This window comes from Fundulus heteroclitus, chromosome 23, assembly GCF_011125445.2.
Source record: "Fundulus heteroclitus isolate FHET01 chromosome 23, MU-UCD_Fhet_4.1, whole genome shotgun sequence".
NCBI lineage: Eukaryota > Metazoa > Chordata > Actinopteri > Cyprinodontiformes > Fundulidae > Fundulus > Fundulus heteroclitus.
The window spans coordinates 31,891,633-31,916,778 of NC_046383.1; the positions used below are offsets into that span (position 1 = coordinate 31,891,633).

General features: G+C 41.6%; 2 protein-coding genes across 4 annotated transcripts; both read right to left on the reverse strand.

Moving 5' to 3' along the window:
* Positions 1 to 167: 167 nt before the first annotated feature.
* si:ch211-39i2.2 (RTP801_C domain-containing protein) lies at positions 168 to 1,425 on the reverse strand. The gene is made up of 2 exons (XM_012866898.3): positions 1,155 to 1,425; positions 168 to 888 (listed from the first exon to the last, which is right to left on the reverse strand). Exons 1-2 carry the CDS (start codon positions 1,330 to 1,332, stop codon positions 455 to 457), a joined length of 612 nt encoding a protein of 203 aa, XP_012722352.2. The 5' UTR covers positions 1,333 to 1,425; the 3' UTR covers positions 168 to 454.
* Positions 1,426 to 13,631: 12,206 nt separating this feature from the next.
* On the reverse strand, positions 13,632 to 24,540 carry sting1 (stimulator of interferon response cGAMP interactor 1). Of its 3 annotated transcripts, XM_012866805.3 has the most exons (7): positions 24,120 to 24,540; positions 23,097 to 23,323; positions 20,128 to 20,320; positions 19,351 to 19,459; positions 18,006 to 18,244; positions 17,008 to 17,194; positions 13,632 to 15,367 (listed from the first exon to the last, which is right to left on the reverse strand). In XM_012866805.3, the coding sequence occupies exons 2-7, from the start codon at positions 23,321 to 23,323 to the stop codon at positions 15,120 to 15,122; spliced, it is 1,203 nt and encodes a 400-aa protein (XP_012722259.2). In that variant the 5' UTR covers positions 24,120 to 24,540; the 3' UTR covers positions 13,632 to 15,119. The 3 variants fall into 3 exon arrangements, with proteins under 3 accessions (XP_012722259.2, XP_035983610.1, XP_035983609.1); XM_036127717.1 differs by lacking the exon at positions 24,120 to 24,540 and having other exon boundaries at positions 23,206 to 23,290; XM_036127716.1 differs by lacking the exons at positions 23,097 to 23,323; positions 24,120 to 24,540 and having other exon boundaries at positions 20,128 to 20,403.
* Positions 24,541 to 25,146: the final 606 nt, after the last annotated feature.

Consider the following 25,146-nt stretch of genomic DNA (forward strand, 5'->3'; position numbering starts at 1 on the left):
GTCAAGTCATGCTTGGTGTAGTTGAAGTAAAATTAAGTTTTTAGAATAAAAAAATTTTAATTGGGAGGAAATCATTTGGGAGAGTGAAGTCCTGGTTAATGAGGGCCCAGGGGTTAAACTATCACAGCCTTCACTGAGACTGCCAAAACTCAATGTCCACACAAGAGTAAATATAAATAGTTTATTGTGCAGTTTAATAAAATACAAAAAAACAGTACCATTCAGTAGTGAGACCAGCCCAGTCCTGGACTGAAACGTAAACTGTGTCAGACACGGCCAGTAGTGCAAAACAATAAAAAACTGGAAATGAGTGACAAACAAAATCCGTTTGAGGACCTGCTCAAAAGGTACATCAATACAGGAACATTTAATAAACCGAGCTAATCAAAAAGTTTAATCACAGTGCTATGTTTCAGTCAGAACAGACTGAAAGTGACCCACAGTCCCTCCTCCACTAGCTGAAGTCATGGACCACAGGACTGGCGGAGGAGTACAGCTTCCTCTTCACCAGCCGGTACTCCGGCCTCAGCTTCAGCGCCTTGGCGGAGTAGAAGATGTGCCAGCCGTCCTCCTTGTCCACCTTGAACACCACAGAGAGCTCAAAGGTCGGGGTGACAGCCGGGTCCGGCACGATGCTCCCCACAGACTTCACGCCGTCTTTGCCCTCCACGTAGAGCCTGATGGAAGCGCCTCGGAGCCCGCAGGGCTCGTCGGCGGCGTAGCGCAGGATGTGGTGTCCGACCCGGGTGATCATGTTGCGGGGCAGCAGCAGCTCCTGGCAGCGGAGGACCGACTGCTTGGCTTCCGTCAGACAGGACTCCAGCTGCCGGGTCAGGTCCTGATGAAGGAGCCGCTGCTCATCCTCCACACCAGCGTCCACGGTTGTGACTGTGGGAGGAAAGAGATACGTCAGAGGTCGCCACAGAGTCACGTGATTTCGGTTCTTTAAACGTCTCCTTGACAACGAAGTTGCAGGTTTAACTAGAAGTCTTCCGCCAAGTTATATAGCTCCATTTAATAGTTACTCATAACAATATTTAAATATGATGTAACCCTTAATAGCTCGGCGAACATTTTAGAGTGTAAAAAGTCTCCCTGAATTTGTACATTTTCGAAACATTAACAGCAAAACTAGACAGTTTAAAGCGACTTACAAGGCCAGCCGCCGTCTCTCTCATCGCAGCTCTCAACGCTTCCCCGCCGGGCCGAACTGTGGAAGCGGCCCGGGGCTTTGTGCTGGAAGAAGTACTTTCCTATCATCTCCACCACGCTTTCCTCCTCCGTCAAGACAGACACTCCGTGTCCAAAAGGCAAAGCGGCGATATAGACCATCCTGACTGCTGTCTGTGAAGCTCCGGCGTCTCCTCCAGCTGTGTTCTAGGTGTTTTCTCCATGTAGCAAAATGAATGAAGGCGACGTCTGAGCTGAACGCAGGGCATTTATAGAGGAGGGGGAGGAGCTCCGTCTTGCATCAGCTCTGAGAGGCGGGGCTTAGCTTCTGGAGTCCAGAAGCTTCCTCGTTAAGGTACGTGCCTCCTCTCAGCTGTTTGCCTGCAATCCGCAGGTTGGTTGCGTGAGCCTTTAAAACCAGGCAAGGAGAAGCAACCGACAGGCAGCGTTACATCACCCTGAATACTGAAATACCGTGAAATTCACTATTACTTTACCGGCAGTAGTGTATTGTGAAGTACATCTGCATCAGCACCACAAATTCTTTAGAACTTCCTATCAAAGAAAATAAACCAGGCGATTATATTGAATGACACTTTTTGTTTATTTGTGAAGAAAATTAGTCTGTAAACTGGATTTAAATGTCAAACTCCTTATAGTATTTGGCTAATTCGATACAGAATAGATGGAATGGTCAAGCTAGAAAGAAAGAAGTACACTGTTTAAGAACTAGTAATACCATAATATTATCAACCTAAAGCAAAGACAAAAAAAGAAAAGAAAATCCTAAATCAACCAAATCCCACACAAAAGAATACAACTAAATGATACAATCAATCAATAAGTAAATAAAACAACATTGCAACTCAATGAATGTCATCTGGCTTAAAATTTGTCTTAATTTGTACTATTTGTGTACTATTTGTATACTCTAACCCTGTGTTTACTCTGTACTGCATTGTATGACTCTTGCGCAATGCCCTTATGTGTTTACGTCTTTACATTCTGTACCTGGTATGTTCTCTAAGGCATCATTGTTCTTTTTTAGTTTTTGTTTTGTTTGCTTTGTTTTTTTTATCCACATAACTCACATTAGAAAAAATGTTAAAAGAGAGAATAAGGTTGCCAAATTACAAACGATAATTTACAACTTTACTTAAAAACAGATTTAACATTAGATCTGAGATATTTCTGCTTTGGCTAAAAAGTGTGTAATTTTCCCATTTTGCAGAACTATAAAATAAAGTGGACCAAAAATATTACGTTGAAAATTTTTAAATAGTTTGAGTCTAACAAATAACACTTTCTCTTTTAGAAAATAGTTGTGGTGCATTTGTATGTGTAATGGTATACAACTATAGGCCTCCTGAAGCACCTTTCCCTACAGAGAAACCTGCATGACAATCATAGTCGCTGTGTTGGAAATCTACCAGCCAGTGACTCAGAGACCATGTGTTTAGGTCTGAACTGAAATTTGTCGCTGTGCAGGAGATTAGGTGTTAAAAGAGAAGCTGATAACCGCAGTGATTCAGGGTTAAACTTCCCCTTCTGCTGCTGACCAATTACTACAGCTACGGTTAATAAGGCCGCTACTGTAACTCCCGACGGTTGTCTCAATTCCTTTAAGACGTCAGAGTTCAGACGGCTCTGCTTTTATACGTACGCACTGATGTAACTGTGATTCTGGGAACAAAAGTTTAGACAGCTGTGCTGTCAAAGAAACAAAACACCTTTTCCAGCAATATTGTAGCTTTCCCTGGGAACAATCAGTTTCATTCATAACGGCCCCAATAATAGGCCCATTCCACTTTACTTGTCACATTATAACCACAAACCTCAGTGTATTCTGGGGAACTTTACGTAATAGACCAACACAGACTAGTGTATAATGGGGAAGTGGTAGGAAAATGAAACGTTGCTTGATACATATTATATATATATATATATATATATATATATATATATATATATATATATATATATATATATATATATATATATATATATATATATATATATATAATTATCTATTTTTTTGTAAACACGATTCTGAAATTACAACTGCAAGCTTTTTGGGGTATGTTGTGGCCTTTTGTCTTTACAAATAGCTCAAGTTCAATAGGGTTGGGCGGAGAGTGTCTATGTACTGCAGCTTTAAAGGAGCAATAAGCAAACTTTCTTTATTTTAGAAATTGATGTGAAAAAAGGTAACATTTCAGATGGACTATGGTATTATGTCACACCACGGCTCTCTGTGTCGTTCTCCAGTCTCTTGTTTACATAGCCAGGCCGGCAGTACAGGGCTTAGCTCCTCTCAGCAGATCAAAATATTCTGTTGCTAACAGCATTATAAAGTTATGAGTTACTATTTCACAGGACATGTTCCTCTGAAAGGTGAGGCTGTTTTGCTGTGTTTCTGTCCAAATATGCGCATTGAAAGCGACACGTGAGAAGGGAAAGAAGGGGCCGGTTGGCAGAGGCGTGGCTTATCACACATCTTGTTTTAAAGTCTTATCACAGATTTTATATCTGAACTCTGACTAGGCTAAAATCAAACATGACTCGATGATCTAAGCCCTTTCGTTGTAGCTCTAGTTGTGTGTCTGGGGTTGCTGTCCTAACACTTCCCCCCTCAGTCTGCCTCTAGCAGGTTTGTCTTGCTAGGTTACCCTGAAGCATCCCCACAACAAGATGATGGTGGGGTTTTAACATTTTTGGGGGGACATTGTTAAACTGAAATGTATTTAGAGGACTCAAGTTTTAAGCATTGTTATCAGTTTGAAAGGGAATGATATTTAGAGTAAAATAAGTGGTATAAATCCTTTTACAACACACCGTACATCACAAGCGGTTCCTTCGAACTGTTCTCTTTTAACTCAGAAAATCTTGAGTGGCTCGTCAACGCTTCTTCGCAGTAAGCTCAGCTACTTTCAGAGAATTGACGTGATCGCCTCGGGGCGCTGAGTCTTATCTTCTGTTTGAGTCTAGACTGGAAGAAGTGAACTGCGCTCCTGCTCACATCCAGGTTCCTGACTCAGTCTGACACATACCTTCCTAGACCTTCACTCACACACCTGGTGGATACCTGGAAGTGTTCATAAAAAAAAAAAACAGAGAACCATTTTTTTCCACTGTCTGTTGCTCAAGATCTATAAACTCATCACCAGAGCGATGAGCGAGGAGTCATCCACAGCATCTTAGTCAGTTTTTAAATAGCACATATTATATTGCTAATGGTTTAGATTCTGGTGAGCTTGCTAAATGTGCTCCAGATGTATTGTTTCTATTCCATGTTTTTTTTATTTTTTTTTTATTGTTGTATTTTTTTATTTTATTTTAATAAACCTGTACCATTGGCTAGGTGACAACACAATTTCAGGGTGAAACAGCAGTCCTAACAGCATAACTGGATTATCAGAGAACAGGTTTGCTCTCATTTGAAACACAGATATATAATTAACACAATGAAGACGCAGCAAACAGCAGGAAACAGCCCAACGTCCACAGTAGTGGCGTGACATGGCAAACGACACTGAGCAGGCGTGGACTTCTTTCTCAGGTTATCTTCGTTCACCTGAGTCACCCTTCCTGGGAATGTCCCGGCTGTGACTCCACGGCAGGCGGCCAATCACGTTCAGACCCGCTGCAGTCGTAGAGGAAGACGTAGCACCAATGAGGAAGTGTCTTTCAGAGGAACTGCAGGGAAATTACAGAGGGTTGATCACGCCACCGGTGCCACTACTCAGCACAATATATGCAACACACTCAGCAAAACTCAGAAAATATTTGCTAGATATTGAAAAATAATCCTGCTTTATCAGGTCCGAATGAAAGACGGAACATGAAATGTAGCGGAGCCAGCCAACATCCTTACTGCTGCACTTCCTTTCCCAAACTGATACTTCATGAGGGTCAGATGTTTTCAGACATGTCTGGCCCATATTCAGGACAGTTTAGCACACAGACTCGTTTACATACTGTATTACAAGCTGGATGTGGACGAAATGGATCTGACCGCTGGTACCGAGGGCTGATGTCAACCCAGAAGGTCCAGCTCAGGACTCTTGTCGCCTGTGGATCCAGAACCCTCCCATGATCAGTTTTTAATACTTTGAGTAAGAATCATATAGAGGAAGGGGTAGCTTTTAAACATAAAGGCCATAATTATTCCTACTATTTTAATTCAAACAAAAGCAGTTTGTTTCCGACAGCAAATGGGCGAGGCATCTCTCAAAATAATCAATGTCTAAAGTTATTTTTTACCGCTCACCATCTCCAGGTGTTTGTGTTTTGATTTTCTTTTATTTGCAGGTATTCCCACTAGCCCTTACGTTTTCTAGATCGTGCTTTCTGTAGTTATTCCCTTATGCTGTTTATCCTTGGCTGTTGGTTTATATTTGAGTTCTTTGTGGATTAGTCAGTGGATTCTGTTCTTAGTTCCTTCTATGTATATTTTGTTATGTTCCCTGTTAAAAATAAAAGCCCTTCTGTTTCCTTTCTGTTCCTGTTCGTTTCACTCCTCACCTCAGCTCATGGTTTCTCTTTAGTTTCAGTTGTTTCCTCATCCACCTTGATCAGCTCTTCTCCTGCCTCTTCAGTAAATATATTCTCTACGTTTCTTTTTATTCCCTGCTGGTTCCTTCAGCTTTACGCCTCCTGCCACCCTGAGCCCCTCCGTGCCTTAAGTGCTCCCGCTTTTCCTGCCTGATTTTTCTTTATTTATTATTAAACTTCATGCCTGTATCAGAGCAGGTGTTAGTTCATGTTTTTATCACTTAAGGCAGCTGGCAAATTGACATCCTTTATGTCAAGTCAACTCCTTCAAACAGTAATCCATGCTTTTATGTCATCTCGCCTGGATTACTGTAATGGACTCTATGTTCGAGTAAAACAGTTTTTGCTCTCTCATCTCCAGCTGGTTCAAAACTTCGCCATGCATCCTTTAACAGGGGCTCCATCCAAATGCGTCTAATTATAGCTCTTATCTTCTGTTCCTTGACCCTCATGAGGTCAACGGTAAAAACTCTTATTGTGGGTAAGGGAAGGAGCTTTGGACTGCTGTGTCACCTTTAGACATCCGTTAAGTCCGATGTCATTAAGTGACGGACCCGCGCATTAATGACGCAAGTCACATCCGGGCCTACAGCACAGTCCCTACTCAATAGAGGTATTTAGATGGAGCCATGTACTCCAAAAACAGAGCATTTTACATTCTGGCATCCCTCCATTGGTTCCCAGTGCTTTTTAGAGTTAATTTTAAAATATAAGTGTTTAAATGACCTTGCCCCACCGTACCTCTCTGAGCTTCCTCATCCCTACTCGCCCTCTCGGTCCCTCAGGTCAGCTGAACTGCGTCTCCTGGAGGTACCGATGTCTCAGAGGAAGCTCAGAGGGAGCAGGGTCTTTTCTATTGTTGCCCCTCAGTTATGGAATAACCTGCCCTGCACATAGCAGAGGCTACTTCACTGTTCACCTTTAAAACGTACTATTTCTTTGGCTTTTAGCACTAGCAAAACTTTGTTTTGGTTTTAAATTGTTTTTTGTGTTTCTTTTAAGTGTTTTTAAATATAATGTTTTTTCATTCTTGTTTTTTAAGAATCAAGACTTATTATTTACAAGGTCCTCTTCGCAGACTTAGTTGTTTGTTGCAGTCAGGACCTGACGTGTTTTGTGGACGAGCCAAACCGCTGAGTGATGGGTGGACACAGCACAGGCTGAATAATGTGTAGATGATGACCAGCAGCTCATGTGGAAGATTGTAATGCTGGAGTTGCTGCAGGAAGGACAGTCTCTGTTGGACCTACTTCCAACAGTGTCTATGTATGAGGACCAACTCTTGTGCTGAGAAAGTGTGCTTCCTGGCAACCCGAAGTGATCCAGAGCAGACGCGGTGTTGTGGCGGGTGGTGAGGGGAGTCGTGTGGGGGGAGCTCTCCACTGGCCTGAGTGGGTTAAGCTCCAGGGGGTTTTGACTGTGCCAGTGGAACAGCCCATCCACTCACTGTCTGTATGCAGAGTCGTCATTGACCTGGATCGGGCCAATAACAGCGGAGTCAGCTGCCAACCTCGGGAATTTCCCAGACAGATCCACGGAGGTGCAGTACAGGGAGAAGAGGCGTGGGGAGAGAACACATCCCTGGGGACGCCTGTGCTGATGGTTCTTGTGCAGGAGAATTTGCTCCCCACCCCCACCCGCTGCTGCCAGTCAGTCAGGAAGCTGGAGAGCCACTGACAGGCGGAGGGCAGCACTATGAGCTGAGTGAGATTCTGGAAGTGCTCCCTGTCATCACCCTCCACACGTTCTCTACCAAATTCAAGTCAGGAGTTTCACTGGGCCGCCTCAAAACGTCCATATTACGTCTTCTGACTGGCTTTGTGTTATACGGGACCATCCTGTCACTGGCTGAAGTGGGCTACTAAATTTTCTTTACTTTCCAAAATACACTTACCAGTCCCTTGATTAAGTACACCTTGCTAGTGCTAGGTTGGATCGACTTTGGCCTCCAGGTCTGTCATAACTCCTTATGGCTTCATGACTCAGATGAAAGAATGACACAGTTGCTGCAGATTTGCTTCCTGAGGTTCTCCTGTTCCTCCGCATCCCAGAAATGCTGTATTGGATTGGTCTCTGGTGACTGTGGAGCTCATTGAAGAACTGTGAACTCATTTTAATAAAAAAAAAAAAAAGGTTTCAGATGACCTGAGCTTTGTGATATGGTGTTTTGTCCTGCTAGAAGTAGCCATCAGAAGACGGAATCAGTGTGGTCATAGAGGGATGGACATGGTCAACAATTATTAGGAGGAACTTAGGGGAGCCACTAGAACCCCAAAAAGGGCAGTATGAACATGAAGCCCTGTTAAAAATGAACAAACTAAGTAAAAAGACAGACAAAACAAGTAATATTGATCATATTTATGCTGTGAAGAGGGCATTACGTCAGTCACTTATAGGGGATGTAAATAGTTTTTTCCTGTTTCTTTATTTTCTTAGGTCCAAATACTACAAAACAGAAATACAAAAGAAAATCAGATTCCGTCATTTCGAAACAACAGCAAGAAATGAGAAATGATTGGTCTAACCCATCATGTTTGGCCTGGTTCTACCCGGCTGAATAAAACTGAAGGGCCTCTGCAGAACCTGACCATCTCCAAGGCTCCCTCTCCTCTTTAGCATGGAAGCAACCAGGATTTATGTCATATTATCGTGATGAATATTGCTTGTAATTATTTTGTGCCTCTTTACATGCTGTGCTATTTAGATGTTACATCCTTTGAATAACAGATTTTAATGTGGATGAAACCTTTCTCTGAAGCTCGTCTCTGGACGTATTTGCTGGATTCCTGGATTTCCTTAAATCTTTGTTTGTTTCGACTGAAGAGTCTTTTAAATTGCGCTCAATGTTGCTGATGTTTCACAGTTCGACCCCCTTCTCCCACTTTTAAATAGGACATTTTACGTGTAGAATCATTAATTAATTGGTTGACCCCTTTTCACTTGTTCCATGGCAAGTGAAAACCGCCTGTTTTCCCCCCATCATCTGTCCCAAATTTTAGCTGTAGGTACACTTTTAAAATGGCTACTTTAACGATAAAAGACAAAAAGCTCATATGATTTCATGAATTTTTCCACTGCTTGCAGCTGATAGGGTTCTGGTTTTATTAACCTGATGAGTGTAAACTGTGGCCCACTGACCTCATTGCAACCATCCAGCAGTGTTGCTGTGTCAGCTGCTCATGTTGGTGGTGAACAGGTCTGCCCTGTCTGCACTAGTCGTCCACTCATGTCACCTCATCTGAAGCTCACATGCCTGCAGCCACGAGTGCTTGGTGTTGTTTGAAAAAAAATAAATGCTTATCTGATGGAGAAATAATGTGATTGAAGCACACAGAGTCATGTCGTCGCCATGACCAGGTCAAGCTATGGATGTGCTATGATGTTCATTCCTGTACGTATGCACTGGTACTGGCAGCTAAGTAAGAACATATTTTTCGTATTACACCACCAAAGCGAGGACTTCAATTTAAAGTGAGGACCCCTTTTTTTATCCTCGCTTTTTCTGGGCTAGGGACTAAGGTGTCAATTAGGTTTAGGGTGGGGTTATGGTTAGGCGATAGAAAGGATTGAAAATGAATTTAGGTCAATGGAAGTCAAGGTACGGTCCTCACTTTGTATTTAAAACAAGGGTGTGCGTGTCTGTGTGTGTAAATCAGTTTTCCATTCACAATTTGTAACAGTGGCATTTATAATATGTGTAACACACATGCCAGAAATGTAAAAACAGGTTGACATTAGGTCTTCCAGAAGGCGGATGATCTAAAACACATGCCCTGCTCAGTCCCTAGAGCTAAATCCTATAGAACAGGGGTCACAAACATGGTGCCACATGTGGTGCCCTCAAGCTTGTTCTAAAACTAGAAAAAAAAAAAACAATGAGCTGCAACTAAAATGCTATTTTAGTCCATTGCTCTACTTTTTATATAGATTTTTAAAATGACTATCTCTAAAAGAAAAAAAAGCACTGCAAATATGTTTATTGGTGAGTGCTGACTACTAGTTCAGAGGTCAGTACCAGTAGAAAAAACCACAGCAGTAAGTAATTCATTGTCAATGTTAAACTCATTGAGATAAAGATATTAAATAGCAAAATTTAATTTCTGATTTAGTTCAAATTGCCTACATGAATAGAGAACTATTTAGCATCAGCTGGAGGTTTCCACGCTCCCTCCCCGTCTGCGTGCCTCATGAGGAGCCTGAACGTGCCGTCTCCAGGACGTGCAGAACAGATAACATCGTGGCCGAGATCACGTCGTTCTTCTTCTCAGTCCCTGCCTTCTTTTCTGAGAGGAAATCCAGGCTGTAAACATGTCTGATGCAACCTGACGGAGCAGTTTCAGCCGCACCGCTCCGGTCGGGAGGCGTGTGTCTGTATCCGTCCATGTGAGAGGTAGTGCCAAGGCGCTCTGCCAAGTTGTCTTGTGACGGCCTGCTTTGTTTGTGTGGCCTCACCAAGTGTGCATGTATTGTCTGTGTTTGAATCCTGGTGACCTCCTTTTTGGTAATTAAGACCTAGATATAACATAGATGTAACATTTATTTGTTATTTATTTACATTTTTATGATTTGTATGTCACAGTTTCCTAAGAACCCATGATTTTATTTCAATGGGAGAAACATAAACTACGGATAATCTCCCAAAATTAGGTTGCAAAGTGGAATATTTAGGATGAGGTGATTGGGTCTTGACTCGATCATAGGGTTAGGAGGCTAGTGTGTGTGTGTGTGTGTGTGTACTTGCAGCTGGGTGAAAACACATTTTTCACTTTACCGACAAGGTGAGGACATTGATGTAAAGTGAGGACCTTTTTTTTTTTGGTCCTCAATTTTTGTCAGCTAGGGGTTAGGTTTAGGACTAAGGTGTCAATTAGGTTTTGGGTTAGGTATAAACTGGTTCCTTGACCTTTCATAAGGTCAACAGTAATAACCCAATGGTGTGTAGGGAAGGAGCTTCGGACTGCTGTGCTGATTTTGGACAACCTTTAACTCCCAGGCAAAATCCAGTGGGGATGATGAGAGTCAATTCTAAACCTACGGCCTTCCGAAAATTAACTACACGCAAGTTAGACAAATGTAGCGATTGGCTGAAGCTCTCTATCACACAAACCAAAACATATGAAGGTGCGTAAATTTGCATGTGTCACACACAGCACAGGTGAAGCAATAATGTCACTGGAAATAGTACTAGAGTTATCGACTGGCCTATTGGCGCTTCCCTCCACCCATAATGGCGCTAATGTCACTCCAGGTGTTTTTGTTAATTTCCTTGAGGTGGGTTGTGCTTTTACGTCATGTCACACAAAGAATTGTGGGATTCCTTATAGCTCCTTAGCGCCGGGTAGAGACAACACGAGCGCTCTATGCTGAAGGAACTATGATAGGAAGCATACAGGCTCCCTTTTCTACCTCCTTCCTTACTACAGCAATTATTACGGTGACCGCCAACACACTTCCACTTTGGCTAAGAGTCCTTACCCTTTAGACCTTTTCAGACGCAGCTTTAAACTGTATCAGCTGATTGAAGACACCAAGAGAGAAGAGAAGACATTAATTCCTTTTTTAAAGTTTTATTAGTGCCTCAAAAATCCTGACTAGCTCCTTGAAGTTAATTACATATTAGCTGACCTAATTTCCAAACCAGGATGAGACAACATGTTGTTAGTGCTGTCACAAGGTCCCGGGTTTAAACAAGCTGTGGAGGTGTTTACCTCTTGTTCAAATAAAATGTTCCGGTTTACCTTGTATTTTCTGAATGCAGATGGCAGAATTAGCATCTGTGTTGGCTAGTTTAACTGTGATTTCTAGTCCTACACACATAGAGCTTAAAACACAGAATTAATGATAGATTTGAAAACAATGGTTTTGTTCATGAATATACATGAATATACTCCTAAATAAGTCCCAATCAGACTTGGATTGTGACTTATTTAGGATGGAGTGAGAAGCAGGGTTATGTAGCACTGCAACATTTCAAGAATTAAAGATTTCCTGGGTCAACAAACATGTTTTTATTTTTTAATCAGCCATTTTTATTCATAACAACTCAGGCCATTGTAGGCTATGGAGGTAAGTCAGAAATACAATGCAAAAACTTTACAGGCCACATCCACCTGGTTAGCACCGCTTTGGCTAACAAGGTAGTAGGAAATTGAGGCAAGTAAGCCTACCTTTAGAAAAAAAATACAATTTAAGAGTCACCTCCCTGTTTTGCAAATTCGTGGACAAGGAAGTCCTTGATGGAAGTATTCACCTTTTATTCTATCAGGCAATCATTTTATTTTTAATAATAGCTCATCTTTAGGCTGCCACTTCCATTTGCCTGTCAATTTTGATACAATAAAATTTTACAACTGAGGTGACGAGGTAAGTTCGCATCTTTGATATGGGGGATCCGGGTTTGAAACCCGGTTACGTCTGGAGGGGGATCTGTCGTAAAACTCTGCCAAGTCTAATTTTAATTAAAAAAACATTACCGTTTTTTATTATATTACTGGACTCCGAAGGCTGATACATTATAGCCACTGCTAAACTCTACATGTGAAGGTATATACACTCCCAACATTGATGACAAACAATTCATAAATTTACTATGATCTAACTTTTATGGACTCTCATATCTTGATAATGGGCAGACATTTTAAACTAGTGCTGAATTCAGTCCTTGGTAGATCATCTCATACAGCAGCTACTACTGTGTCTAAAATGTGAAGAAGAGTCCAGAAATTCACAGACACTTAAAAAATTATAGACCCATGAAGATCCCTGTACCTCACCATGTGGCAGTACTCTTATTACTCAACAGTCCACCAGACTTTAACTAGGACTGATTACTTCCCAATAGACAGTAAACGTCTACAATCAGGGAAACATTACAATTATGAAAGCCTAATATTATCAGATCCTAATCCTCTAACTCTACGTCTAGCTTTAGGAAATAATCAAACTTCAAGGAAGTGGAGGGTTGATATTAACATATTAGCTAGTAAAGATGGAAAAGAAGAAATAAAAATCAAATACACTCTTACTCTGTCAATACGACGCTTCAAATATTACTAGATCCTCCCTCTGGGAGGCGCTAAAAGCACATGTTAGAGGACAAGTAATTTCCCTGTAAAGCCTGAAAAATAAACAGAGAAAAGGTAACACAACTGGAGCAGGAAATAAAAGAAATAGATGACATTGGTCTAACCCATCAGTAACTCTATGTGGGAAAAAACTTGCTTTCTAAACAGAACTTGAATCAATGTAGACTGTAAGAAGTTGAACCGTTAAACCTTTTAACCAGAGCAAAGCTCAGGTTTTATGAGCAGCTAAAGAACAGGTAGGATTTTAGCACAACAAATAAGGTAACAAGAAATTTGCGGAGACCTAAAGGAGATAAATAATAATTTTGAAAACTTTAGCATGAAACATTATACTTCAGAGTCAAAGATGAGCCCCATGTTTATGCACAGGTTCTTTAATAAAATGAGTACTCCAACAATTAGTCATTGAAAATGTATAACATCTGAAAAACACGTAAAAAAAACCCGGGTAATTGAACAAGCTGCAAACAAGTAATCACCTCGTCTCAACCCAGACAAAGTTCGTCTTTGACACAGAATATAGAAAATTATTAGCTACCCGAACTCGTGCTCTGGTGCAAACTAATGTGCATTCAAATGATTTCCCCTTTAGCTGCTCATCTAGACAGGCCTGTGCCCTCTCACTGTTATTTCCTACACTAGCTAATGAAGCTCTGGCTCTTTACCATGCAACAAAGGACGCATATGTCGGGATAAGAGGAGGGAAAATAGAACATAGTGTCTTTTGATGGAGACGATCTTTTGCTGTATATATAAAGCCCTGTTGAGTCTGTTGCAGTGATATTTGAAATTTTGAAGGAATTTGGAACAATACTTGAAATCGAAATGATCAAAAAGTATGAATAAGAACGGTTTTAACAAGGTTCCTTATTCAGTCCTAACTCAATTTAAATATCTTTGGATGAATGACTCAGGAATATTGAGGCCTCATCAAACTCAATGCCTAGTCCAGGGATCTCCAGCATGGTGCACGCGGGCACCAAGTATCCCCTGAGGACCACATGTGGTGCCCACGAGCCTGTTCTAAAAACAGCACAATCCACCAGTGAGCTGCATCTAAAACCTTTATTCTCTTACTCTCCCTGTTTGTTCACACTTGCATTTTTATAGATTAAAGAATGACAATATCTATAACAAGGCATAAAAAACGTGTTTATTTTACATAAAGTTAAGGTGAGCTCAGACTCTTCTAGTTTAAAGGTCAGTACTTGTAGCCCTTCGTATGACACAGCACCAATGAAGTAGCTCTTAGTTTCAAAAAGGTTGGTGATCCCTGATCCAGGCCATCTGAAAGAGACCTGACAGGAAGACCTATGAGCGAACACAGCTGGCAATCAATGGTTAAAGCCCAAGAAAACATTTTTTCCCCTTCTGTATGTATTAGAGGCCTGAACCTCTGCAGGTCGAGGTTCTACACAGATTAAATTTATCCAAACTGAAACAGTCAAGGATGTTTCCTTCCGTCTAGTGATAGATGCACCCAGGGACCAGCCTACCTGGCACATGTGTTTTTAAAGTTGTCCTCATAATTCAGCATTTTGGAAGAATATATTTTAAACCCTCTCCAAAATCTTGAGGAAAAAAGACATCTTAGGCATCCAGTTTGAAATTGTTGAATTTGTTGAAGGAGAAATGGTAAATGTTTTACTCAACATGGCAACCTATCATATATTATTTCAGCAAAAACATGTGGTATGATCGATCTGTTTTGACCGGTGGTGCATAGGATGTCCTCTGACGTCTGATGTTTGTTCTTTTGTTATGGAGTATTTGTATTTTTGTAATTTTATGGGGGGAAAAATTCAGCAAATAGAAGTAGGGGGAAAACTTAGTCACCACCTCTCTGTGATGATTCATGTGGACAGAGAGATTTCAAGTATTGTTTGGATCCTAGTGTCACACCTGCAGTAACACATGGAGGAGGGAGAGAGGAGTAATCATACAAGTTTGTAGGTGTCTAAAATATTCATAGGGTGTCAGAGCCGCCAATTATTCTGCAACACAACACGACTACAGGCTGTTTGTGTCTATGTTAGGGAAAATCAGGGGCGCAACGGCGGTATACTCAGAAAAAAGCTATGGCACTCCACAATAAAAAAATATCAAGCTAAAATGCTTCTTAAAGGTTAAATTTTATAAAAGTCAATAAGATGTTTGTGGCATTCAATCAATCAGAACAAAGTAACCAGTAGGACCAGGAGGCCCTAATGTTTAGGTCTCTGAACCATCTGCATAACATTGACTCCAGAACTTGAGCATTATGCCAAGGATGGTGCGCAGATCTGGGTTCCTCTCTCCTCGGGCTGCAGTTTATGTTGCTCTGTAGTGGATGTCGGTGTCCTCAACGGGTCCCCTCAAAGGCTGGGGTCTCTCCAGGCTGATCATCAGCGTGGGCTCTCGGCTTATTTCTTCCGGGTTGTGCCAGTCTCCCATCTGCACAGGATTTTTTGTCTCTTGCTGCGGAGCTGCTGGGTTGACACAGAACTCCTCTTTGTTCTGCTGCTCCAGGTGTTTCAGGATTGTTTTGGACAAGAAATGAGGGTCGTCCTGGTGCTCATCTAGAGGAGGAAGAGGAACATTAACCCAAATTTATATTATCACAGTGAGGAAATATGTTCTTCCTATTTGCATCTTTAAAAAAGTAATAATATTGACCATCTAAGCTTCAAACATACACTCACCGACCACTTTATTAGGTACCCCATGCTAGTAACGGGTTGGACCCCCTTTTGCCTTCAGAACTGCCTCAATTCTTCGTGGCATAGATTCAACAAGGTGCTGGAAGCATTCCTCAGGGAGTTTGGTCCATATTGACATGATGGCATCACACAGTTGCCGCAGATTTGTCGGCTGCACATCCATGATGCGAATCTCCCGTTCCACCACATCCCAAAGAAGCTCTATTGGATTGAGATCTGGTGACTGTGGAGGCCATTTGAGTACAGCGAACTCATTGTCATGTTCAAGAAACCAGTCTGAGATGATTCCAGCTTTATGACATGGCGCATTATCCTGCTGAAAGTAGCCATCATGGGTTGGGTACATTGTGGTCATAAAGGGATGGACATGGTCAGCAACAATACTCAGGTAGGCTGTGGCGTTGCAACGATGCTCAATTGGTACCAAGGGGCCCAAAGAGTGCCAAGAAAATATTCCCCACACCATGACACCACCACCACCAGCCTGAACCGTTGATACAAGGCAGGATGGATCCATGCTTTCATGTTGTAGACGCCAAATTCTGACCCTACCATCTGACTGTCGCAGCAGAAATCGAGACTCATCAGACCAGGCAACGTTTTTCCAATCTTCTATTGTCCAATTTCGATGAGCTTGTGCAAATTGTAGCCTCAGTTTCCTGTTCTTAGCTGAAAGGAGTGGCACCCGATGTAGTCTTCTGCTGCTGTAGCCCATCTGCCTCAAAGTTCGACGTACTGTGCGTTCAGAGATGCTCTTCTGCCCACCTTGGCTGTAACGGGTGGTTATTTGAGTCACTGTTGCCCTTCTATCAACTCGAACCAGTCTGGCCATTCTCCTCTGACCTCTGGCATCAACAAGGCATTTCCGCCCACAGAACTGCCGCTCACTGGATGTTTTTTCTTTTTCGGACCATTCTCTGTAAACCCTAGAGATGGTTGTGCGTGAAAATCCCAGTAGATTAGCAGTTTCTGAAATACTCAGACCAGCCCTTCTGGCACCAACAATCATGCCACGTTCAAAGTCACTCAAATCACCTTTCTTCCCCATACTGATGCCCGTTTTTGAACTGCAGGAGATTCTCTTGACCATGTCTACATGCCTAAATGCACCGAGTTGCCGCCATGTGATTGGCTGCTTAGAAATTAAGTGATAACGAGCAGTTGGACAGGTGTACCTAATAAAGTGGCCGGTGAGTGTAATTTCAGATTTGTTGAGACTAATGCAGATTTTCTTTGCAGTTTGCAACAAGCCATGTAGGGGACACATGTACAGGCGCTCTGGTCAGGTAAACTCAAAATGAAACCCTGACTCCCAGGAAATTATGTGAGGAGGAAAACTAACACACCATCCACCCCCCCCCCCCCCCCCCCCCCCCCCACACACACTGTTTGATAAAAATCAGAATCTCAGAACGCACAGGTTCTGATTATTCCCCTTAAAGCATCGTGTTCTCCTGTAAGGATCGCTCACCTACATGCATATGTGGTATTTTTCCTACCTTTGAGCAGGATGAGTCTGTAGCGGTTGCGGCACTCCTGCGACTGCTCCAGGATGTCCTGCAGGGTCCTGTAGAAGAGGAGAACCTGCTGTCTGCGTTCAGACTCCCCAAACCCTGCCCGTCTGTCCTGGGACATGCGGTAGAGTGTCAGCAGGGGGGTGGCGTACTCCACGGCACAGTCATGGGCCTTGTTGCACGCATGTACACAGAAAAGGGTTTTAATCGCATCCCCCAACAATGTTAGTAACTTTCAGTACATTTTTTGAAATGTTACTTCAAGACACACACACACACACACACACACACACGCACAGACACTTCGAAGGAAACAGGCATCCTGGAAAGATTGTTTGAACGTTTATGATCCTGTCAGATAAGTGTTATTGTTCAGTTTTACAGGTAGAGGCCGCTGCTACGCTGCTGTGTGTTATTCATGAGTGAATTATAACGCCACCACCATAGGGTGGCGACAATGTTATGCTTTTTAGAAAGAAACAACCAGCAGAAAGCCAGTTGAGTGCCTGAGTGTATGAGAGTACAGGGTTTTCCAGAGAAAACGGACTAAGGTTTCAGCGTGTATGTGCGTGGTATATAATACTGATTATATCGAGACATCGATTGTTTGGGATGGATGTTGAGACAACAGAGGTCAGAGGATGTCCCTTCATTACAAACCCGTAGCAGTGCTCTGTAAAAGATTCATTCTGTTCCTAGATCTATGATGTTTGACGACCGTAAATATTTCACTTCACTGTGCACGTTACAAATATGACGTTAAAGTGTCCACTAGCAAATAGAAGCTGCTGTTTTCCCTGCAGAGATCTTAGGGTGATGACTGATTATTTTACCGAACAATGACTCAACGCCTCTGCTCTGAACTGGAGGTGACTGTTATTTGAATGTCTGATCTGGGGTCATTTCTCTAACCCTTTGCTGAGGTTCTGACCAGTAATTGAACAGTTTCAGGATTAGAGCTGCATTATAATCCATTCACCCACCTTGCCATTCTCGTCCTGCACCCGGTAGACACTGTGCTTGTAGACCCGGCCCTGGATTCCCGCCCTGTCCAGCTGACTGTTTGGGAGGCTGTCATAGAACTGGATGTAATTGTCTTCGTCCTCCAGCTTGTGGGAGATGTTGGTGTTGAGAGGAATGAGGATGAGGAGCTTCTGGGGGCCCTGACCCCAGAAGCTGTTACGATGAGAGGCACGAAATGAATCGATGGACTTCCCCAAACCTGGACGGGTCCATGCAAACTAAATGAGATCTCTATATACTCACTGGCATTTAAATTGTAACACATTTGATGTGAATCAGGCCAATCAACACCATGCCTTGTAAAAGTATTCGTACCCCTTGAACCACAACAAATATTGTTTTTTTATTTGGAATTGATTTGATAGACCAACAAGAAGCAGCAAATAATTGTGAATTGGAAATAAAACCCCTCAAAGTGTGGTATTCAGCCACCCTTTGCCTGATACCCCTAAGTAAAATGCAATGTAATCAACGGCCTTTGTTTATAAATGGAGTCTGTCTGTGATTTAATGTCAATAAAACAGCTTTTCTGTGAAGGTCAAAGAGGTTTTTTGGAGAACAAACCAGCTCTCGAAGACCAAGGAACACAGCAGATGAGTTAGGGATAAAGTTAGGGTTAGGTTATAAAAAAAACAGCCCAACCTTTAAAAATCTCACAGAGCACTACTCAATCCATCACGGGAGATGGAAAAAGTATGGCTCAACCGTAAATGTAGGCATGGCCGTCCACATAAACTGATAGAGGCCTATGGTAACTCTGGAGGAGCTGTACAGATCCACAGCTCTGTCGATCTGTTAGCCAAGTACTCCCTAAATCTGCCGTTTTAGCTAAAAACTAAAACTAAACACCAGCCTCTCTGAGACAGGGTGGTGGCAGCATTATGCTGTGGGGATGCTTTTCTTCAGCGTGGACAAGGAAGCTACTCAGAGTTAATGGATAGAGCTAAAGATCCCATTAACATACAGCCAGAGCTACAAAAAACGTGCAGCTTTAACAGCAGTAAAATATGCTTCTACAATATATCGACTCAACAGACGGTATACAAGTGCAGGCCACAGTTTCCAGATATTTATTTGTAAAATATTTAGAAAATTGTGAACCATTTACTATTCCCTGCTTTTTGTTTGTCTATGATGTAAAATCCCAATAAAATAAGCTGAAGTTTGTGGTCATAACATGCAGAAATGTGGAAAAGTCCCAGGGGTGTGAATGCATCTGCGAGGCAGCGTGAGTCCGTGGTTTGTGTGTGTGTGTGTGTGTGTGTGTGTGTGTGTGTGTGTGTGTGTTCGTGCTCTGTTACTGACTTGGCAGCACCAGCTGCAGGTAACCGACGTAGAAGGACCAGGCCAGGCCGTGTGCCACGTTCATCTTCCTCTCCTCACAGATGGATGACACCTCCACCTCAGACGGACCCTGAACACCCAGACACAAGCACAGCACCTCAGCTTAGGATGGGGGTTCCACACTTTTCAGCCTGCGACTCCCAAGATAGCAGTGCCACAGACTGGTGACCCCTTTTGACGGGTGGGATTTATTTACTTTTTGGTAAATTATGAGACGAAAGTCATAACATTAGGGGAATTAATTTGTAAAATTACCAGATTAAAGTAATATTTTTCTAAGAACTCTTACAAAAAGCATGCAGCCTTCCCCCTGAATAAGGATAAGTAATGTTGTGCATTGTGTAAAACTATACTTTGGTATCAGTTTCACAAAAAGAAATACTACATCTTTTTAGCATATGAGCATCAAATCATGCCGAGAGCCCCATGATGTTCCTCGTGACCCCCAAGGGGGTCCTACCTCCCACATTGGGTATGCCTGGCTTAGGAGACACCTGACTCTAAAAGTAAAAAGGACGTTTGAGCACCTAAGCTGCCCTGTTTTTGTGACAAAAAAGCAGAAATAAAACAAAAAAAAATCTGTTTGTTGAATAGAGTAAGGGTCAGAGTTAGAAAAACCTGAAAATGAGTGACTAGGAGTGTATTTATGAGCCTATTTGTCTCATGTATCTTCTTTTCTTTGATAATAAAGTAAAAGCATAAAATCTCCTATGTGAATGTGTGAAGTCTGAATCTCACCAGGACTCCCAGGCTGATGAACAGCGTATAAACCACAGGAACCACAACAATGAGCTCCCAGCTTTGGCCTTTGTGGAGGTAAGAGTGTCTGGTCAGGTACAACAGGAGAGCGGCCATTGCTGCTGCCACCAGACTCTTAACCCCCAATCCACAGGCTGGCAGAACGTGGCTGAGCAGTGATCGGCCTTGATATCTGACAAAAACACAATTTTAAGAAGGTAATTAGAGAGCAGCCTTTTCTCACTAACACATTATCAGCTCTAAGTAAAGGAAATTTGTGACCATCTTTCAACCGAATAGGGAAACTAAACATAAAGGTAGACTTTAAGAAACTAAACATAAAGGTAGACTTTAAGTGAAAGTGTTAATAGAATGACATACTCATTGTGGTCAAATGTGATTCTATTGAAAAACATAGATCCTTCTATTCTAATTGATAATTACTACTTTGTGTTGATGTATGCCAACTCTTCTCAAATGACACTCTAGTGCAAAGTGATGTATCAAAGACACTCTTTGATACATCAAAGAGTTACGGTTACTGTCGTAAGGTGCATTAATTATGCAAATTTGAGTGTGCAGGTGCCCATCGCTGATTGGCTCCTCAGGACCGGAGGTTACGAATTGGTTAAACGGACGGTTAAAGCAGCTTTGTAAAAGCACAATATGGAGTTGTAGGAGTGAGCTGCCGTTTATTTTTGGATTTAGTTTCCTCCTGTTTATTTTATTTAGGGAGGTAAGTTTATGTCATTTAGTTTACTTATTTTTTGGGTTAATAATCTGGTCTCCTTTTGTTTATTGAGTTCGGCATTGTAGTTCATTCTGAAGTCATACTCCATTTTGTTGTAACATCTCATGCAAAATACAGTTTTTAAATAAATGTCAATATAAGATGTTAAAACTGTGTTGTTAGCTGCTTGAGATCTGACGAGGATGGGTCCTTCATGTTGTGATCTGGCCACTCCTAGACAGGTCATAACATACAGGTGACCACCTTGATTAAGATCTTGCGGTATTTATCTTCATATCTTGCAGATTGTTAATTTCGTGTGGCTGCACTTATTTAAATCCACTTCTTTGGGGTGTAAATCAAGGTTTGGTTTTGGAACTCTTGTTATTTCTGGTTTACATGCTCCCTCTTTGGCACATACTTCTAAAGGATGTCTCATATCATTGTGATGCAGCTTATATTCAGGCACACATCTCTTTTAAGCCTCATCAGGTTAATCATACAGCTATTATGGTTGAAGATAGTCCTTAGGCCAGTTCTTTACAACTGGCCCATGCGCCACTCCCATGGGTGACTGCAATCCAGCCTAAAAATGGCTTCTTTGTTAAAAAGAAAAAAAAAGTGTCTAGACATCCAACTTTTTACAACACCTGAGCTTTAGGCCAGTGGCTCCCAAAGTGTGGGGTGCCACCACTGGGGAAGAGATTATTTAAAAATGTATATTGATGGCAATGTTGAATTCAATTACACAATACAATAGACAGCAACTTAAAACAAATACACTTTAAAAGTGGTAGTTTTGTGATTTAAAGAAGACTGCAGTTTATTTTATTGCTATATGTTTTAGTGCAGTAGGCTTTTCTTCAATTGTTGACAAGATTGGATGGAGACGCGAATACATTTTTTTAAATCACACGGGGACCCACCAAGAAAAGTTTAGGAACCACTGCCTTAGGCAGTGTAGACAGTAGGATGTCTGAAAATGTTCCCCAGCTCAATAAAGAAAAAAAATGTGTCTCTCCCAATGAGGTGTGTTAATTTATTTTAAAGCAACTATCAACACATCTTTTAAAATTACCTTTAGTTTAACTATCTGCATGTACTGATGTTTAATGTTTTAGTTTTGTTTTGCACAGCACTCTGTTCTCTACGTATTAAAACGTGTTATACAAATAAAGTTTCACTTATCTTTCTTTCGCTCACATGAACTTAGAACTAAACACAAACTCTGTGGTTGTAATGTGGAACAAATGTTCGAGGGACATGAATACTTTGTTAGGTATTGTATTTTCTGAACTCAAAGATTTTTTGTAATATGTTTAAGGAGCAAAAAGCAACATTTCATAATTTTTTTAGATAGAACTAATAGTTTTGTGAAGAACTAAAAATATATTTTTCGATTAATTATGGTATGACGTCACACAGCGTCTCTCTGTGTGGTTCTCCAGTCTCTTGTTTACAAGTGGGGCCGCCTGTAGTGCGTACATGTACGTCCATGTGAACAGCTGCCACTCAGGGCTTAGCTCGTCCCTCCCTAAAATGCCACGGCGGTGTTCACCTGAAGACAAAAACAACGGTCTTTGGCAAAGAAGTTGTCAGATAAGGAAAGAGACAAAACGAGGATTGACATTGACCTCTTGTTTCCAGCAGCTTAAGTTTGCAGGAAGTAAAAAGTGTTTTTTATTTTGGTGTTACAGTCTTGTTAGACTTGTGTTGCTGTGTAGATTTGATTGAATGTAAAGCTACAATTGTGGCATGAGGGTAATTATTGGAGTTTGACGAAGCAAGGGGCCAGGCGTTACTGTTACGTGAGGTAAGTAGCTGGTAGTCTGGCTAATACTGTTAGCATTGTTTAATGTAGCCTGGTGGGCTTGTGAGTAGCCCGCCGTGATCCTTTTGTGCATTCAGGAAATTCTCTTTTTTGACAAAAAATGTAAAATTGAAACGGATAAGTGGTCTGGTGCTTAAATTTTGAAGGTAGAGAGAGGCGAGGCTTGCCACACATCTTGTTTTGGTCTACAGACAGCGCTCAACAGTGCACCTAGTGGTGAAATTTCGCTTGTTGCTCCTTTTTACAAATCAGTGAACTATAGCTTGAAGTACTTAAAGGATATACCTTTATATATTAAAGTGTCTAAATAACGACCCTGATGGCCATAGGAGAAAGATTTGAAGCTTTTAAAGGGAATAAAACACTATATAGAGTTGAAAATGAGTGCAAACCCCAGAACAGCCCAACCTTGTGTTCAAATGGTGCAGCACCTCCTCAGCCAGCAGACAGAGTCCATGTAGCAGAGGCCCAAGAGTCACAATTAGTGTTGCTAATGCTAACAGGTTAATCAGCCTACCAGGGGACATAAGCAGGAATACCCCTGTTGCTATGGTAGCCAGCAACGCAGCACAAACTTTTGGTAAACTCCCACGAGGTCGAGGGATGAGATCACTCTCATCTCGAAGACAATGCATCTGTCAGGGAGCAAACATTAAAAGTCAGCAAAAGTCATAGTGAAAACGAGTCTTTCTGTTTTCTGTTTTCTTAATCTCAAATCAGGTCAAACATCACAGTCTGTGGCTTTCACAACCTCATGAGGCATTCTCTGTTTCCACTCTGTTTATGACAAAATTCTCATCAAAGGTGTTGCTACATCATGGTTCTCTCTTTCAGGTGTCAATGAATGTGGTTCGTCAGGAATTGAAACGGAAAGCTTAATATATTAGCGAAGCCACAAGGCGTGTCAGTATGTTTTATCTGTATTTGCATTTAAGTCTTTAGCCTATAGCTCTTTGAGAACCAACACTGACTGCTGGCAAACTTTTGCTTTCTTTGATGTTTCTCATAGTGTCATCTAAGGATATTGGGAAAAAAATTGTGACTATGGTATTCTGTGTTGACGAAATTCCCAAAGAGTCCATTTAATCCAGTTTTTGTTCAGTTGTCTGTTTTGTTGTGGAACAACCCGGGTTCCTCCTATGATGTTCGGGGCTTTCTTAATGATTTGTGACTTAACAAGCAACAAAGGAAGCAATTTCTCTGCATGTGGCTTGGAAGTGTATGGTAAAAGCAGAACCATTTCTCAAGACCACTGAAATGAAGGGTGGCCAAAGAATTGATACACACAGTAGTGATTGTCTACTAACCTTAGATTGTGGTGTCTGACTACTCTGTGAAATGCACCTAAAAAGTATAGTGTGGAAGTCTGTCAACGTTAAACGTGTATTACTAAACTAAAAAAAAGAAAAATGAATGAATGCAAAGACTCACCTTTGTCTCTCCCGTTTCTCTGAAAGAACTGGAAAACTTTTTGTTTCACAACGATCTCCTTCTGCCTCTCCTGATCTGGCTCCACCCCCCTCAACCACTTTCAGTTTCAGATCTGCAAAGTATATATCTGTTTATCTTTTCTGTGTGATTCTATGTGAACGCGTTTGTTCATCCCACGTTGGTGAAGGGCGTGTCGAACCTTACTGGAAAACTGATTATACTTTGCTCAAAGTTTACAGTGCCTCGAAAAAGTATTCAAACCCGCTTAACCTTGCCATGTTTTACACCTTACAGCCATGCATTTCAAAGATTTTATTAGGTTTTAAGTGATAATTATGTGAATATGTAACGATAGACGACAGTCGCTTGCGTTGTGTCATTGACTGTGCTGCAATCCCTCATGATGTTGTGACAGTGGAGAGGAAAACTCCCCTCTAACAGGAAGAAACATCCAGCAGAACTAGGCTGAGTGTAAATGGCCATCTGCCACAACCGACTGGGAGTTAGCTGAAAAGTGATATTTAAAAAACTGTTGTGAAAAATGCAGCAAGATTTGTGATATCAATACAATTCAACAAACTCAAAGGAGCAATAACATGCTGCTTTCTAATAGAAAGCCAATTTCCCCCAAAAACAATCCCCTCTCTCCTATTTTCATTTAAATGTAAGAAGTTAATATTCATCCAAGTTTTAATGTCATTTAAGCAATTCACCATATTCTGTACCGACTGGATCACACTAGCTCTCAACTGGAGATACGTTCATAGATCATCTGCCAAACAATGAAAAGACATACATTTATAGGGTTATGATAAATAACCCCTTATCATCCTACTGTAATATTCTGAGTTCTGTTCTGGTTTATGTTAGTTTTAGTTTTCCTTCTCTCTCCTGTCTTTTATTATCTGGCTGTTTTTGAGTTCTGTCTTGTCTGGATTCTTGTTTAGATTCTTGTTTACTGTTTTAGTTATGTCTTCAGAAGCTTCTTAGTTTAGGTTTGAATTTTTGATCTGTTCTTGTTTTGAGC

Coding starts and splice junctions, on each gene's coding strand:
- si:ch211-39i2.2 (XM_012866898.3), bottom strand. CDS start 1,332: ATGGTCTATATCGCCGCTTTGCCTTTTGGACACGGAGTGTCTGTCTTG. Junction 889..1,154: donor GAGAGACGGCGGCTGGCCTT/GTAAGTCGCTTT, acceptor TTCCTCCCACAG/TCACAACCGTGGACGCTGGT.
- sting1 (XM_012866805.3), bottom strand. CDS start 23,323: ATGCATTGTCTTCGAGATGAGAGTGATCTCATCCCTCGACCTCGTGGG. Junction 19,460..20,127: donor TCATCAGCCTGGGAGTCCTG/GTGAGATTCAGA, acceptor CTGGGTGTTCAG/GGTCCGTCTGAGGTGGAGGT. Junction 15,368..17,007: donor CAGACTCATCCTGCTCAAAG/GTAGGAAAAATA, acceptor TTCCTCCTCTAG/ATGAGCACCAGGACGACCCT.